Genomic DNA, 18,068 nt, shown 5'->3' with positions numbered 1-18,068 from the left:
TCTAGCCCTTTATCTCTGTGGTAGCTGTTTTTGCTGCCATTTCCTTTGGCAAAACACTCAAAGCTATCAGCACAGATTCCATAAGATCCAAGAAAACAAATGTTTGCTTCAAGCAACTGGTGAATTATACATAAAAAAGCAATGTAAGAACCAACCAAGCCCGTATAATTTGAGGTGAGGCAGAAAGGAATACGTTTTGTTTTTCTCTTAATGGTCCATTTAACTAATTTACAAAAATGCCTTAAGGACTTCTGAGCAGGTCAGGAGCAGTTACACCAGTCCCCACCATGAGGCATATTTTAACAACAATGAATATTCTTGTGAGTGACATACTTCTGCTTTGGACAGAGCAGGTTGGGATATTGATAGACATTTAGTATTTCTGGAATGTCTTAAAATTATTTTATTCACCTGAAAAATGCCTTCATTATGGTCCTTAACGAACAACACATCCAAGTTAATGTGAATGACTCTGTTGCAGTAAAACTTCTAGCCTACTAGAGTATTGTTACATTGTGGGTAAGGCAGACAATTCTCAGAGCTATGCAATGTGAGGATTCAATGTGCTGACAGGTGAAGGGCCCCCAGGAGGTGTTCAGTACCTGCAGATCTTCCTTGTCTTGTTTTCTGGTAACATACTTATGAACATTTTTATAACATAAACAAGTATTTTTTTTTAGAAATGGTCTGCAACCAATTTTTGTACTGTGAAACTAATGTAGTCAGGTCTGGCTTTTCCTTGTCCAAGATAGCTGTAGCAATGTAACCGTGTGTAAATGCAGTAAATCCAGAAATAAAAGTGCCTTATATTAGCAGAGTTTCTTTTCCTTTTCATGTGGGAATAAGTCATACTGACATAGGTTTTATATCTGAAGACACAATAATAAAGTATACTTGTACAATAGAAATAGCTTCTGTGAGTACAAAATGCCTAGAAATAAACCTGTTGTGCAAATAATGTTTGGAACAAAACTGTAAGCCCAGTCTATGAAAACTGTCATCAGTAATGCCTTAGACATGCCTGAGCAAAATCAGGCTTCTTTGCAAATGTGTTTGGACAGTGGATAGAGCAGCACTGTTGTTCCAAATTCAAACCCTTCTTTCTACAAGAGTCTCAGCTTCCTGTCTTGGTTAGTGTTGGGTATCAGCCTCCACATCAATTACTCCATGTGTAGCAGTGGCAGAAATATTTTGAAAACATATGAGTTTGGGTGAAATTTTCTCACAAAATTTCAAAATTTCATAATATTACAGAAGAGGAAGATATTTTTAAGGATTTTTTTTAAGGATTGTGACCAATTGTTGTGGTATCCATGATGTTAAATGATGTAAGAAAGTCTGGCCATCTCCTCCAGCCGCTCCAGCCCAGGACCCTCTTGCCCAGCCACTGGAGCCCAGCCTGGTGCTTGCAAACCCAGCACCTCTGCCCTAGTTGAGGGACATGACTGCTGCTTTCCCAGCTGCAGGTTCAACCTGGAGCAAAGCTGAACACGTGTCCCAGAGATACACACATATGCACAGAAGACACTGACACAGCTGGAGTCACACAGACGGTCACAGACAAGGTGCTACATTCAGCAGAACCTACATACAGGACCCACGTAAACCACAAACACAGCCAGCCAACTCCATTCCTTGTCTTCGTCTACCAGAGGCAGAAGGTCACTAGTGCAGGCACACACACACACACACACACATACACACACACACAAAGGACACTTACCAGGTTCACAAGCACACACGCACACTCACAAATCCCTTTAGTACCTGCACAGACGTTCTGTCTGTCTGGCACCTCTGGTCCTCTTACCCACTTCATGGGTCTCTAAGTCAGCAGCTGGTGCACCTTGATGCTCACTGGCAAACACATAACATTCACACACTCATCGCTCAGACACCCCACATTCACAAGCTCCCCCTGAGCATACCAGCATGGACCTCTGCCCACCTAATACTCTGGCCTAGACCTGAGGACTCCCTCCTTGCCACTGCGTCCAGCTTAAGTTTTGTAAGCAAATTATCCATGCATAAGCCCACATAAACCCAGTTCGGGGAAGATACGGACGCTCAGCTCCTGTGCCCCTCACTCACTCCAGTAGCTGGCACCATAGACCATAGACACCCACAACCTCTGTTTTACACGTGACTCATCCCTTTCATATTCCTCTATGTCAGCTTTGCTCTCCCTTCCCCTACACATCTCTTGTGAGTCCATACAAATCCATCAATTTCTGCACCCCTCTGGGTTTGTGATGCCCCTGGTTTAGAGTCTCATTCATTTCCAAGTCCAGGCTGAACTAACTGCAAGTGTTGCCCTGTGTTTTCTGAATAGCCCATCGATTAGTGTGAGGTTTGTTTCTTGTCATTGTCTCTACATTTTGTCAAGCCTGTGCCTCAGTATATTTTGTTTCTGTTTTCCTTGGTTCCCTAATTGACAAGGTCCCTGATCACATAAGCTCATAGGAATACATTTTCTCACACTCTAACATGTCCCTGTCAGTTAGTATGCCAGAGCAAGTTCCCATCACTCACGTTCTTGGTTCTCATCACTCCCTCCCTTACCATTTGTCCCTCAGGTTTGTGTCCCTGTAAGTTCTTGCTTATGGCTGCCTCCTTTTCTTATTATTTCTTATTGCACTGAAAAAGGTACTTGACCAGATACCTTTAGAGAACTAGACACCCCACTTCCATGTAGCTTGGTACATGACTAGTACAGTAAATTGTTCTGCATGAACAAAACCTCATTGGATTTTTCCAGATCAGATTTTATTTTTATGTTTAAATCAGTTTCCAACCTGGCAAATGAAACAGGGAAGAAATCTTAAATTTTATCTGAAATATCCTTTTATATTTCAAATTATACTATTATTGTGATGGACTGGTGAAAAACAAATTCCCACCAACTTTTTTAAACAGAATCCCAATAACGAATGAAAATGCTCTCTTTCTTTTGATTGGGAATTCAGATAAGAATTTTTTCCCTAACCTTATAAGAACATGAAAAATCATATATAAGGTATAGTTGAACTTATTGAAAAGATTTAGAATAAAATGTATCTGTAGATCTTAGTAATTATTTTCTTTTTTAAAGAATTCAAGTAAAATTTTCTAATGTTCACATTACTTTGAAATGGACAGTAGATTATTTATAATTCTTGATTTCTGTCTTCTTTTAACCATTAGGAAATCCTGAAAAAATTTCAGAAACAAATGTGTATATCCAAGTTCTTGATGTCAATGATCATGCACCAGAGTTCCCCAAATATTATGAAACTTTTGTTTGTGAAAATGCAGTTTCTGGCCAGGTAAGTGTGAAAGAGTTAGCTATCAGTTTTCTGATTACAATGAAGATTTGATCCAAGATGTTACTATTTATCATAATATTATTTTGGTACTGTGAGTATAGGCTGTACTTAATCAATTTACAAAATTTTTTTTTTTTTGTATATGCATAGTTTGAAAATTAAATTTCAGAAGACTGGCATACATTTCCCCCCCCTTTAAAACAAAATTAATACACTTCCTTGTTTGTCTGGCAAAACAGGTAATAGAGAAATACATGCAGAAACTTCCAGGGGAAAAAAGAAACAAACAAACCAGACCAAACCAAACCAAACCAAACCAAACCAAAAAAACCCCAACCAACCAAAGAAACTAGCATAAAACATGGATTTAATTGCAGTTCATGTCACAGATGTAAAACCTCTGTAAAACCTATTACATTTACACCAACAGTATAATGTAGTCTGGAAAAACAAGACTTAGACCATATTTAAACCAGATTCATTGCATTATTCAGTTAGAAAATATTTATTGTGCACTGAATTCAAACCCTGTCTAGTTCAGTGGAAGTCTGAAGATCTTTAAGTCACAGCCCTTACAATACCTTCCCTAAATGGCAGCTTACAGGATTGCTGTATTAAGCATCCTTCCCTGAACATTTCTTTTGATTTCCTACTCACTCCACACATGAATGGGGAGACAAATGCCCTAACCCCCTAGGTACACTGCTGACTTTTTATTTTCCTTCACAAATTTTCCTCTACAGTTTTACTTTTTTTTTTTTTCAAGTGATCCAGTTCTGCAGTCTGCCCACCAAACTGTGCAATAAGCATTCTGCCAGGCTCCACACAGGAATCTAAAAGAAATCTGCGAAAAGGAAAATGGGATGTTCAAAATCTAAAAAAAAAACCAAAAAACAAAAAACCAAGAAGGTACAAAATGAGCAACAAAAAGAACAGCAACAAAAAGCTATATAGAGAAAAATACTACATACTTTTTCACCAGTCTAAAGTATTATTTGGACATATGAAAGAGACCTTTGGGATACATGTGATGGTTCCATTCAAACATTTTGCTGTCTAATTTCTGAATCACAGAGCCTCTCTTTTTACACCAGCTTGGGTTACTTTGACTTTGATTAGTCTCCATTTAAATAAAGCTTTCCCTGTAGCTAAAATAATTTCTTTATAGCTTTTTGCATCCATTTCTGTGTGTGTCTATCAGCAGTTGGTTTGTTTGTTCTGCATTTGATAATTTTCCACTCTGCAAAGGCTACCTCTGGTTCAGAGGTGCTTGGAGCAAACCATTTCTTTTGGTCTTTGAGTAACTCATCAACAGATCAAAGTACAGGCATTAAAGCAAATGCTACTTCATGTTCCTTGTCTTCAGGGCACCATGAATTAAATATGGAAGCTGATATAATGGATATTTGTAATTCATGTTTTGGACTACCCTACAATATAAAAACCCAGGTGATTTATTTGCCAAGGCTTTTATTATTCCACAGTTGCTTACTGAAGAATAGCATCTGTATGCTAGCCCATTGATGTCTACTTTTCAATAACAAATTAAGTATACATATCTGTAAGTATTTTCACAATCACTGGAGAAAATGGCACTGTAAAGAACAGTAGTACTAACAACAATAATAAACTCTTTGAGCAAAGGATACAGAATTATTCCAGTTTAACATTGTAATATCTGAATTAGGGATGAGCAGAGTGTTTTTCCTATTTTACAGACAGGCAATTTGTTACTCTAGTGTGTTGTTTGTTTGTGGGGTTTTTTGTTTGTTTTTGTTTGGGTTTTTTTGTTTGCTTGTTTGTTTTTCGTTGCTATAGTTTTTGAGAATCACAGACATATTTCGTTAAGCCTTTGAAGACCACAACAGTAATGTTAAATAATCTTCTTATTAACAAATCATATTAGGAAGAGCGATGTGAAATTACTGCTGAGGTGCGTAATTACTACAGAGTTTATGATATTTTATGTAATGTTTCTGATTTAAAAAAAGAATTGATAGCTGATCTGTCTCCTTCAGTGCTTTTTTTTTTTTTTTTCACTCACGGAAAAAAAGTTTCTTTATTTTCATCATCAAGAAGCCAAAAGGTTCAAAAGTGATTTTATAGATGGTGTGGTCCTCCACTGAACGACAGAATTTGCATTTCAGAAGAATCAGTTTAAGCAGCTGAAGGGCTTAATCAGGACATTACATACCTTTTTATCTTAGCCATATTTCTGCAATCAATTCCAAAGAGCTCAGGAATATACTTACATGTTATGAGTTGAGATTAAAGCTTTTATAGATACTCTATCATATTTCAATTTCTAAAGTAGCTGTCTCTATTAATTTAGCTGTAAATGATATGCTGAGAGAGATTCTCAGAGAAGTTCTGAACTTCTGGAATTCACTTCCTTCCCTCATTTCAGCTGAATGGTATCTACTTTCATGGGACACTCCAAAATATATTCACATTTTATAGTATTTGGAGGAAAGAAAGGAAAGGGACTGCAAAGGGAAAGTTAATGTCAAAAAATAAATTGTCTTATTTGTGTGACATTTTTCTAGGTGTCTGCCTGGTTTACAATGTGTCAAATAAGTCATTTTTATATAGCCTTAGCATACACTATGTTATGATAAAGAATATGAAACACATCATGAAAAACACTGATTGTTGTCCTATCTATCCGAACTCAGAGGCAGTTAATGGTGGATTCAGTCCAGAGAAGAAGGCTTGTTTTGAAGTTCTGGATTTTCTGAAAGATTATCAAAGATTCTTTGTCTGCTTTTATTGAATAAGTGTTGATCATCATATCCCTACACGGTGGTTTTGTGAGAGTTACAGACATGTTTAGCTTAGCCTTCAAAAGACATTCAAACAAAAGGATTACATTTTTGTCTGTTGGACTATAATCTGAAATTTAACAATAAAAATGAATGTAAAGAAGATAGAGAGGTGATTTTTTGTCACCATGGAAAATCCATTAATCATGTTTATCAGATATTTTGAAAGGATTTTTCACTATCCATTTGTTGTTATAGTTCTGTACTGTCCTATAATCCAAAAGTCAGCTGTATACTAACCACAACTAAATTGTTATTTTGCACATTGAAACTGCACTTTCCCTGCACCACTAGTATTAAATGCATTCTTTGCAAAATTACTTGAATGTGAAAGTTGCTGTATAAAGTAGACTCCTATCCTACTACAGCTATAACTAGCATCAGATCAAATACAACAATATTAACAAGGCATCCAGATAGAGGATTCCATTTTGATTTAACTTTTTGACTTTATAACTGCATGTAGACATGGTAAATGATGACCGTAATGTGGTATTAATTATTTATATTTACCCTTTATGTGCGTTTATGGTAACTACAGACTGTTGGATTCCAGAGGAAATATTCTGTAAAAATAATCACAACACAAAGCAGACTAAATCTGTCCCAAACATAACACTAGAGACATCTCAGCAAGAATTGATTTGATGCAGAAAACTGAGTTGCTAAGGCATTAATAAATTAACTCAGCCTGAAATTGCAGCTTGAAAGTCTGATGTAAGCCGTATCAAATGTTGTATATTATGTGTAAGCAAGTTGACCATCCAGAATGTACCTATGTGTATGCATAGTAATTTCAGCCCCTTTTTCTTTCTCCATATCGTGCAGAAAACAGATTTTAGGTACAGTGGACACACCTACATTCTGAATTAATGCTGTCTTATCTAGTGCATTTTTATTCTGGCCATTCTGAGTTCTTGTAATTTGGGGACCACATGTGAAGAGGCTTTGATGTTGCAGCTTGCCTAGTAATTTTTATCAGTTCCAAAGAAGTGACTATGTATGCAAAGCACTTCAAGTTAGAGATAAGGAAAAAAATATTTACTTAGGACTTCACATGTAATAAAATAATCATCAGTTACAGTGAAAGTTAAGAGTACTCATTTGATATTTCTTCTCTACATAATGAAATGTTGACAGAAGAAAAGAGGGGAAATCTTTAATCAAATTCTAGAGGTATGTGATCAATGTTAAAAACAAGCAATTTGCTAAAACTGATCCTTTCTAATAAATCGTGATATAAAATGACTTTTGATAGTACAGAGATGATAGTGATAAGTTAGTAAGGTAATCACAGTATCACAGTATCACAGTATGTTTGGGATTGGAAGGGACCTCAAAAGATCATCTAGTCCAATCATCCTGCTGGAGCAGGAACACCTAGGTGAAGTCGCACAGGAACATGTCCAGGCAGGTTTTGAATGTCTCCAGAGAAGGAGACTCCACAACCTCCCTGGGCAGCCTGTTCCAGTGTTCTGTCACCCTTACTGAGAAGAAGTTTTTTCTCAAATTTAAGTGGAACCTCTTGTGTTCCAGCTTGATCCCATTACCCCTTGTCCTATCATTGTTTGCCACCGAGAAGAGCCTGGCTCCATCCACGTGACACTCACCCTTTATATATTCATAAACATTAATGAGGTCACTCCTCAGTTTCCTCTTCTCCAAGCTTCCCTCAGCCTTTCTTCATAAGGGAGATGTTCCACTCCCTTAATCATCTTTGTTACCCTACGCTGGACCCTCTCCAGCAGTTCCCTGTCCTTCTTGAACTGAGGGGCCCAGAACTGGACACAGTATTCCAGATGTGGTCTCACCAGGGTGGAGTAGAGGGGAAGGAGGACCTCTCTCAATCTACTAACCACCCCCCTCCTCATACACCCCAGGATGCCATTGGCCTTCCAGGCCACAAGGGCACAGTGCTGGCTCATGGTCATCCTGCTGTCCACCGGGACCCTCAGGTCCCTTTCCCCTACACTGCTCTCTAATATGTAATTTCCCAACCTATACTGGAACCTGGGGTTGTTCCTGCCCAGATGCAGGACTCTACACTTTCTCTTGTTAAATTTCATTAGGTTATTCCCCACCCAACTCTCCAGCTTGTCCAGGTCTCGCTGGATGACACCACAGCCTTCTGCCGTGTCAGCCACTCCTCCCAGCGTAGTGTCATCAGCAAACTTGCTGATAGTACACTCTATTCCCTCGTCTAAATCGTTAATGAATATATTGAATAATATTGGCCCCAGTACTGACCCCTGAGGCACTCCACTAGATACTGGCCTCCAACTAGACTCCACACCATTGATTACCACTCTCTGGCTTCTCTCCTTAAGCCAGTTTGCAACCCACCTCACTACTCTATTGTCTAGACCACACGTCCTCAACTTAGCTGTGAGGATGCTGTGGGAGACTGTGTCAAAGGCTTTACTGAAGTCAAGGTAGACCACATCCACCACTCTGCCATCGTCCATCCACCTTGTTACATTCTCATAAAAGGCTATGAGGTTGGTCAAGCACGACTTTCCCTTGGTAAAGCCATGCTGACTGCACTGCTGACATAATGTTTATTATTTCACCTTGTTGTGTTCTCTTTGTCATTTACAAAGTAACATTTGAGCAGTAATGACAAGAACATAAACAGTTAAAAAGAAAAAAAAAAAAAAAAGGAATGAGGGCATCCCTTAGAGCAGGAATGTCAGACTCCTCCTCCTAACTACTCCTACATTCATACAGTCCTAAAATTACATTTGGCCCCTTGAAGCCAAGAGGTTGATGTGGCCCTTGGTGCAAATGAGTTTGACATCCCTATCTTAGAGTATTAAAACTGGGTGAAGCTGTGAAAGCATCATATATTCTAACAGACCCTGACTCTAAACTGCACTTGAAGATGCACTGTGTGTAACTTGTGATATTCTGAAACAGTGGACACAGTGGCCAACTGAAAATTCCTTTTTTCTGCTTTATATGGACCATGATTCAACAACATTATCTCATAGCAGGATGGAACAGGTAGGAAGAGTTTATCAGCATATACAAACAAACATAAAAAGGCAACTAAGTGTCATGGCATGAACTTTCTGTTTGTCATTCCTCTGCTGAGATGTAGACCATTTTTTTTTTATAGCTGAGCAGAAACACCCTACAGTAGACCCAGAGAAATTAGATCAATATTGTGCCAGTTTGCTCATCAAAAAAGATAGAGAAGCAGTCAAAAGGAAAACCTTGGTCTTGAGGTAGAAGCTCTACCTGGAAAATGCAGATGGTTATACTAATGAACATTTTAATATTTTACCTGCAATAAATTCTGATGATAATGACACATAATTAAGCAACGAGAAAAATCCTACTACTCATAACACCTCTGCCAATTTGAACAAAACCCTCCTGTACTCCCAAAACAGGTGAGTGATCAGATCTCTTACATCCCATAAAACACAGCAGAGCTCCTATTAAAGGATGTTGGGTGGAAAACAAAACAAAATAAACTGAAGTAGAAAGAGACAGGTGGAAAATTTGTTCTTCTTTCCATCTGTCTAAATGGAATAGTAAGACTATGGTTTGGTATGGAAGCATGGACAATGGTCTCCAAAGTATACACTCAAGTACTCTACCGTAAAAATTAATAGTACTGATTGTTGTTCAGGCAGTCTATACCTTAAGTTGAACTCGGTCAAGAGAAAGCCCTTAGAAGCAGAAAGGACTGTAACAGAGAAGCTTTCTTCTTCCTTCTGAAGACCCCTATAATTCCAATTCAGTGAGACCACTTTGGATTGAGGAAATAAATTTTCAATGAATTTTCATCAAGACTACCAGGCAGTCAACTACTCTATACTCCATAAATTGTTATTTGCAAGACAAACAGAATTCAATGAGACATACAGTCCAGAAGGGTTTACAGAAAATCTCTTTTGTGCAAAATAATTAATGAATGAGAGATCAGAGCTGTTACTGATATCTTAGAGTCCCTCACAGATGATATTTATCAGTTGAAAGTGCCAACTAGTCAGGTGGATGGGGAAGTTGAGTATAGTAGGTCACATTTTTTTCTGACCTTTGATCAAAGGAGGTCCTGCTGCTCCCAGCAGTGATCTCTGTCTGTGGAAAGAAATAGTAAATGAGGCCCACCCACCATGAACTCATATCAGTTTTTCAAGAAAAAAATGAATAAATTAATCTCAGCTTTGAAGAAACGTACATTTTCAAATGGAACTTTAGGTTCTAGATTAATGAGACCTGAAATAAATTTTACAGCAACGAAATTTCAGCCTAGTCAATATGGCAACAGATATAACTTTGCAGAAGGAACACATAATTTATTCTGTTTCTTTGTTTACATTCTAAAATGCAGGGGTTTTTTAAACCTTGACTCGCAAGCAATAAGTACAGTTTTCAGTCTCTTGTGCCAGTTTCCCTGGTGAAAGGCTAGAATCTCTAAGGTTAGATGTACAAAAGCCTAGGAAACCTGAAAAATAAGAAACAGTTTCCTTCTCTCTGGGTGATTTTTTCCTTTAGAGTCAGCAAAATCAGATCTGCCTATTGCTCGATGAATATTTTATAGGCTCATCTGGGTTTTGCTGAATCTTAGTGGAAGTAATACAGTAAGAAATAAACAATAAGGGTTTGCCCTGTCCTTATGTTCCAACTATTCCCCCTTATGTTCCAACTATTCCCCTGCTTATAGGGTGAATCCTTAAAGGCATATGAATATGTCCAGAATAACCATAGGTTTGTGTAGAACGGCACAGTACAGATCAAAACAAGAGAAGGTGGGGATTTTTTTGGCTAGACACACACAGTCCTCAGAATTTTATTTATTGGATCAAGTATAGATAAAATTGATGGGGCAAATACATTCTGTATGTGAACTAATTGCAGTTAATAATGGTATATCAAAAGAGTATCTAATTCTCAACTGCAATTATGTTATGATTTTCAAACATTATAGACTCCTAAAAATATCCTCTACAAGGACATTGCTGATACCTGCTTAAATAACTATTAATCAGAATGAAGTATAAAAATCATATCTATAATTTACCTTTTTTTTTTTTTTTGGTAGGTAGGCAATTCTTCTCTACCAAGTAACTGAACTAAAAAGCCAAACAAATAAACAAACAAAATAGATGTGTCTAAGATGTCTTTGTGGATAACTATTTTACTCTGTATGTTCACTTTATCTTGATACACCCTGGATTGTATGGACAGACATACATCCATACAAAGCTTTTTCTCAGCTGCAGCCATGGAGATCATCAACAAACACCAATATAGTATTTTTTAATTTTTTGAGGTATATGGCAGAATATTATCATGAAAATGTGCCATTGTTTATGTTTTATACTGGATAAATATTTTTCTTCTCTATTGCTGTTCATATTGAGCATATTCTGGGAACTGTATTCTCTTATAAAAATGCAACCTGTGGGTTATTATCAAGGTAATATTAGTGATCAGTTATCGCTTTTCCCTGATTTCTTGACCTGCATAGCTAGACCTCTATTTGTACCACCTTAGCTATTTTATTTGGTCTCAGGAAAGGGAAAAAATTCCCTCAAGAAGCTTCATCCTTTGTACAATGTCACCAAGCACATAAATAACAATCACTCCTCTCATTAGTGGCAATAAAAAAATCTCAAGGGTCCTTATTTTTCCGTAGAGTAAAAATACAGATTTGAAATAAATGTCACATATAAAAAGGTCAGAGTGCTAAGAATATAAAGTTTCTGGGGTGTCAGCCACATTTTGCACTCTGCTGTGATGTTTTAATCAAACTTAGCTTGCTTGAAAAGCAAAAGAATGTTTGCTGAAGTCTTAGATCTTTGATTGAAAAATGATTTAATCAGGAAAGAGTTTTCAAAGGCACAGATGGAAGGCTGTAGTCACTTCTGTTGACTTACTGCTTTGTTTTTAAAGCACTGCTTGTACTATTTGGGTGCTTTCTGATTTGGAGAAAGTTGAGGCTTCAAGTCTCTTAGGTACAAATAGATGCAAAGCATGAAATGACGTAAAATAGAGACCAAGGTCAAGTTGGACACTATTTTTCTGAAAGCTGGTGGGCTTGCATCAGTTTACTTTTCTCCTGATTGCTAAGGATACTCACTAATATATGTTGATGCTCAGATCATTAGATATTTACTGACAAAAATAATAAATATAACCTATTTTTAAGCAGAAATATTGCTAATTATGATAACTGCTGTGTGGCTGGTTGTTTATTTACAGAGATGAACCATATTCTTTTGAATTACAGCTGTTATTTTTTATTTAATCTTGCAATTACTGTCTAGTTTGACATATTTGCAAATGAAGTCTATTTTGCTCTCTTGAGAAAAAGCAGCCAACAAGTTACATAATCAATCCGTTATACAGAATCAACAATTCAGCGCATGGACTTGTCACTATATCTCACTTACTGGAGGTACAGTATATCGGTTGAATGATGTCAATGTCTTCATGGACCAGAAGGAAATGGATTTTGTATAGAGGGATTTTTCAAATGTAGAATGACATACATTGCACCTTGAAAAAAAAAAGAACAAAACACTATATACATGGCTATTTTTTCCATTTGTGGAAACTTCATTTACACCTGGTCTTTTGATCTAGAAAATCTTTTACATTTTCACTAGTTTTTAATGCCTGCCTCTCTCAAATAGATGAAAAATCAAAGCAGATTATTTTCAGAATACAAGCCTCTATAAGCCTGTTTGGGTATAAAATATATACATTTGTGAGTACGTAACATGAACTCAATATGTATTCGGAGTTCACATCTCTAGCATCAAGAGCTTACCTACCTGATAAGTCCTTTTATTGTTTTAAAGGGCAAGTAAATACTTTTATTCTTAAACAATTTTGTTTATCTGTGTTTCCAGCTAATTCAAAGCATCAGTGCAGTGGATCAAGATGACTCACCAGAAGGTCACCATTTTTACTTCTTATTGGCTCAGGAGGCCACAAACAACTCACATTTTTCTGTCAAAGATAATCAAGGTAGTGTCATTCATGTAGCTCTTTAACACCTTCTGAATGAAATATGCATGCTTCTAGGGGTAGAAATTGTCATTATAAGATATGAACATGTCATAAAGTGAATTTCAAAAACATAATTCAGTAATACCAAGGAGTTTATTTTCCTTTTTCAGCAGAGTAACACAAACAGCAAAAGACAGTGTTATTTCAAGGAAAGAAAAAATACTGAAATGAAAAATACTCTGGTATTCCTTAGAATTTATTTTATTAATATAAGATATGGTGGAAAATTCCAACTTTCTTGTTAGAATTAGTGATTTGTCTAAGAAACGAGATCACCAGAAATAGAAGATTGCTGTTATTGTAAGTCTGTTACTTCATTACTTCAGCAAGACAAAACACAGAACAAATAAGAATGTAATCTTATTCCTTAATATATTTTAAACTGCATACACTAACTACTGATGACAGCATAAAAATGTCTTCTATATATATGAATGATATTCAGCACTGATATTTATTGAGACTCCTATTAAAAGAGTGATATAGAGAGATATCAAGCAAAACCAGTCTGAGGTGAAAATGTACAAGTGCAGTATCTGGTGGAATTTCAGGGAATTTCAGGGAATATCAAGCAAATATCAAGCAAAAACAGTCTGAGGTGAAAATGTACAAGTGCAGTATCTGGTGGAATTTCAGGGAAGATGACCACTTAGAGTCAGCCTGCTGAGACTACAAAGAAGAGCTTCTTCAGATTCAGCTAAAGTACACAATGTTCTAATTTACTTCGCTAATTATTTAATTGATCTGGCTAGATGAATAAATCAATGGAAATAAGTTTTGGAAAGTTCAGACTATGTTAAACAGCGAACAACTTCTCTCAATATCCCCAAAGTTAAAGTCAATGTATTAATATGTATTTCAGTTCTCAACCTCATTAACCTCTCTCCCAGTGCCAGAAAGAGATGAGTTTTTACATTAAGGTCGAATAGTGTACAAGCCGCAAGGGTTTCCCACCTTTGCTCATTCTGCGCAAAGCCAGAGCAGAGCCACACACAAGACAACACTTCTAGTTCCTTTTGGTGGCTACTGATGAGGAAAAACAAACAAACAAACAAACAAAGACGCTTAAAAAACCCCAAACCACAACCTTTTAAAATACGGTATGATCAGCCCTCAATCTCTCCTTTTCTGCTGCATTTCATAGAAACGGAGAGGTGACTTGGGATAGTCTTAGGCAAAAGCAAAAGTGACTCTACAGGTGTAGAGTCACCTCAGAGTCAGCTCAGAGTCAGAGCTACTTTCCGAACTATGACAGAAACCTAGAACTTAAATGTGAGAGAGCTAACTTCAGTAGACTGTTTGAAGTATTATACAGACAATGGCAGAAACTTTTTTTTTTTTTCCCACTTACATGTATTCTCACACTCAGTAATTCATCCTGCCATGCTAAAAAATTCTGACATGTAAATATTTATATATTTTTCTCATTTCCATCATACACAGATTTAGACAGGGTTACTTGGATTTGCAACAAACTAATTTTCAGATTTGAATGAGCTGATATGCAACAGGAGCTGAACTTAAGCTGCTTACTGTTTTTTGTACAGAACTGATTTCTAAACACTAATAGTTAAATACAGAGCAAGACAAGAACCTCTAGCAACTCTTTGCTAATTTAGATAGTAGGTGCTCAGCTAGTTCCGGTATTTGAGTCAGAGAAAGAAATAAAAGACTAATTTAGTGTATCTTCTTTTGGTTTCTCTTCTTTCACTTGCCACCTGCTTTCTCTGTGTGCTGCCAGACACACTTTTAAAACGTCTTAACTGGTAAACTGTCTATATTTCATCTGTGAACTGCTGGATTGGTAGCAGCTGCTTACAGAGAACTGTTTGAGAACCAATTAATTAGTCTGAGCAGGTGTCAGGTACTGAACACAGTGGAATATTTTTTAGCTCTGAACATTAAAAATAGAGCTCTTATGTTAAATATTATTATTGCCCCTAGAATACATCTGTCAAAAATAAATGTGATTTATTCATGATTGACACAAAAAAATCCTCCACATGTCAGTGCCTGGTTTTAGTTTTTTAACTTTCTTAAAACTGTAGCTTCACTCTGTACTATTGTTTTTAAAATAGGCCAGATTCCACTGGAGCTTTAATGTTGTTAAATAGTGATAAATATGTATAATGAATAATAATTTATCTTCTAGATAACACAGCTGGAATTTTCACAGCAAAAAGTGGCTTCAGGAGGGAAGAGCAGTTTTATTTCTACTTGCCAATTTTAATTCTGGATAACGGAACCCCACCACTGACAAGCACAAATACTCTTACCATCACTGTCTGCAACTGTGACACCGAAGTTAACACCTTCTACTGTCGATATGGAGCTTTCCTGTATTCCATGGGTCTCAGCACAGAAGCCTTAGTTGCTATTTTGGCTTGCATACTAATACTCTTAGGTAAGTAAAAGTAAGAGATATTACTTTGTTTCTTTTTACAGCGGGCTTGGTTAAGGGATGAAGATGTTCTCTTGACTGGAAGACTGGAACTACTGTGTCATTGAAAAAAAATTGCGATAAGGCAAATGTTGCTTCTTTGGTTTTGTTTTTGTTTTCCTTAACTATAATTCACTATCTGTCCCTCCAGTTTTCAGTAAAGTTTTATTTTTAACACAATTTCCTAAATGTTGGCTCCAGCTGAGTCATGGTCTTACTTACCTCTGCAGGATTGATAATAATAAAGATTTTGGAATCTAAAGTCTCTATTGAGCCCAGGTTAAGGTGAAGACAATGCTACATAGGAAAATTGGCTAGTTATAAGAAAATAATAAAAGGCACATCACCCTACAAATTCTGCCTTAGGTATGCCAAATACAAAGCTAAAAACAATTAAAAATAATAAAAGAAAAAGATAACCTTATACTCTTAGAAACTAACTCCAAAACAAAACAGGGAGTTTCTTGATCAATTAAAAAGGTTACATCTCCAGACAAATTTTTCTGCAAATGTTGGACATCTCCTTTTTCCTCTCAGGAGAGACCAGATTAGCCTCCACTACATTTGGAAGATTGTGGATGTGAAAAGTAGGTTTGAGAGCACTTTAAACGCACCTTGCTTGTACCTCTGCAAAGAGTCATGCATGGCTGGCAAATGGCACTCAAAACCAGACTAGCTGTCCAAGGCTGCTTGTTCCTGCTCTGTATGGGGCCAGGGATGCCGCAAGACATGTTGGAGTGACAGTATTCAGGAAAACAGCTTCTTCACCTGGTGAAGCATGTAGCTGTCGCTGCTGTAATGCATTTACCTTTTCTCAGCAAAACGATATTCCTGCAGTGTCCTATGAGTGATTTGATGACACTGACACATTATAATGGCAGGCATATTGCACTAATCATTCTCTAAAGTTTAAATATCCATCCTGAAACTCTGTACCTGTCAGAGTTAGTGAGGCTAAGGTATGGTAGCTTCTGAGGCCATGAAAGAAAGAAGTGATAGAGATGGGTAGATTTGTTTTCCAAGGCAAAATGACCTTAGAGCTTGGTCACTGATTATGGTCATGGGCCTCAAGACCAAATTCAAGCTGATGCAAACAAAGCAACAGGGAAAGACCTCCAAATCCCTGTTGCCTGTGTAATACTATGGCATATCATACAGTGCTTATAGCAGTATGTTTCATAAAATGCCATATCCAAAACCACCACAAAATAATCAATGTACTATGTAAGTAAACCCATTTTGCCACAAATGAAACTACAACCAACTCCAAAGTAAGAAAATGAAGCTAGAATCAGGATTTCAATGATCAGTGTGACATCAAGTCATCATTATAAGTTGTGCAAAATTGTTTTTCAATAAAATTGTAAACAAAAGAAAAAACAAGAAAACTGCACCATAGTATCTAGCTACACAAATATAATGTCCAGAAAGAAAGAAGTAATAATAACAGAAATTACATTGCCTTAAGAAACAAAATCCTTCAGTGAAAATTATTTTCTCAATGTATTTGTTAATGAGATCAAATACAATAGCAATATTTTTAAACTCTTATATCACTGAAAAAGATGCACACAATTTTAAGTAAAGCCTTTTTTTTTTTTTCCCATATGAAGGATATCTAGGTGAAGAACATTCTTTTTTCTACCTTCATAGAGTATGACCTCTACTAGTCTATAAATAACATCATACAACACTAAGCATATCACCATCAACCAGAAGAAAGCTGAATCTGGAAAATGAAAGCTTGCAGCTCTATTGTGATGCTGTATTTTGATCTGCCATAGTAGCAGTAGAAGACAAGAATAACAAGTCTAATAAAGCTAATGGAATTATTTTGAGTTTACACCAGTGAAAAAAGAAATTTAACAAGTTAAAAATCACCCATATTTTTCATTCTGTACATAAGGTTACTGCTTATTTTCCTTAGCAGAAGGAACAGAAACTGGGTCTACTGATTTCCTGTTGTACCTTTGACCTCCTGACTGAATGTCTTGGTGAGAACTCATTGAAATTTCTAAAATGGAACTGTGTAATTTAGCCCCACAGTTAGATGGGTTGCCCAGAAGAAGTTAGATGGGTGTGCCTGTTAATTGTGAGTCAGCATCTTCATATGGCTTTGAACTCTCAAGATAAAGTGACATGAAGGAAACTGCAGAAACAGAGAAACAGAATGACTTACAAAAAATGCATGTGTTTTCATTTACTGCTGTGAACAGATTGAAAAGAAAGGGAAGGGATGAAAACAACAGAGAGGTACCTCATAATTATTATGTCTGGAAAGCAGTACTCTTGTCCAGACATTAGCCATTTCTTGACTCCATAGCAAAGTCCAGGGATGCACTAGTTCCCCTACTTTCATCGCTTGGTTTCCAACAGAGGAAACAGGAACATACAATTGGATTTGTGTTTTCTAGACTTGCTTGTACTTCAGAGTTACCTTATTTAAATTTGAGCTTTCCCTGTCCCAGGCAA

The 18,068-nt window shown here is 36.8% G+C and overlaps 1 protein-coding gene across 1 annotated transcript in view; it reads left to right on the top strand.

Moving 5' to 3' along the window:
- The window catches only part of CDH19 (cadherin 19), a 70,704-nt gene that overhangs the window by 47,459 nt on the left and 5,177 nt on the right, over positions 1-18,068 (top strand). The window contains exons 9-11 of the mRNA XM_082043775.1: positions 3,184-3,305; positions 12,997-13,114; positions 15,309-15,560. Of these exons, the coding sequence (XP_081899901.1) occupies positions 3,184-3,305; positions 12,997-13,114; positions 15,309-15,560 (492 nt within the window). The remainder of the gene's footprint in view (positions 1-3,183; positions 3,306-12,996; positions 13,115-15,308; positions 15,561-18,068) is intronic.

Source organism: Streptopelia decaocto (assembly GCF_964273445.1).
Source record: "Streptopelia decaocto genome assembly, chromosome: 2".
In the NCBI taxonomy this organism is placed as follows: domain Eukaryota; kingdom Metazoa; phylum Chordata; class Aves; order Columbiformes; family Columbidae; genus Streptopelia; species Streptopelia decaocto.
Note: the sequence above shows the minus strand (reverse complement) of the source record. Positions and strands in the feature narration are given on the sequence as shown.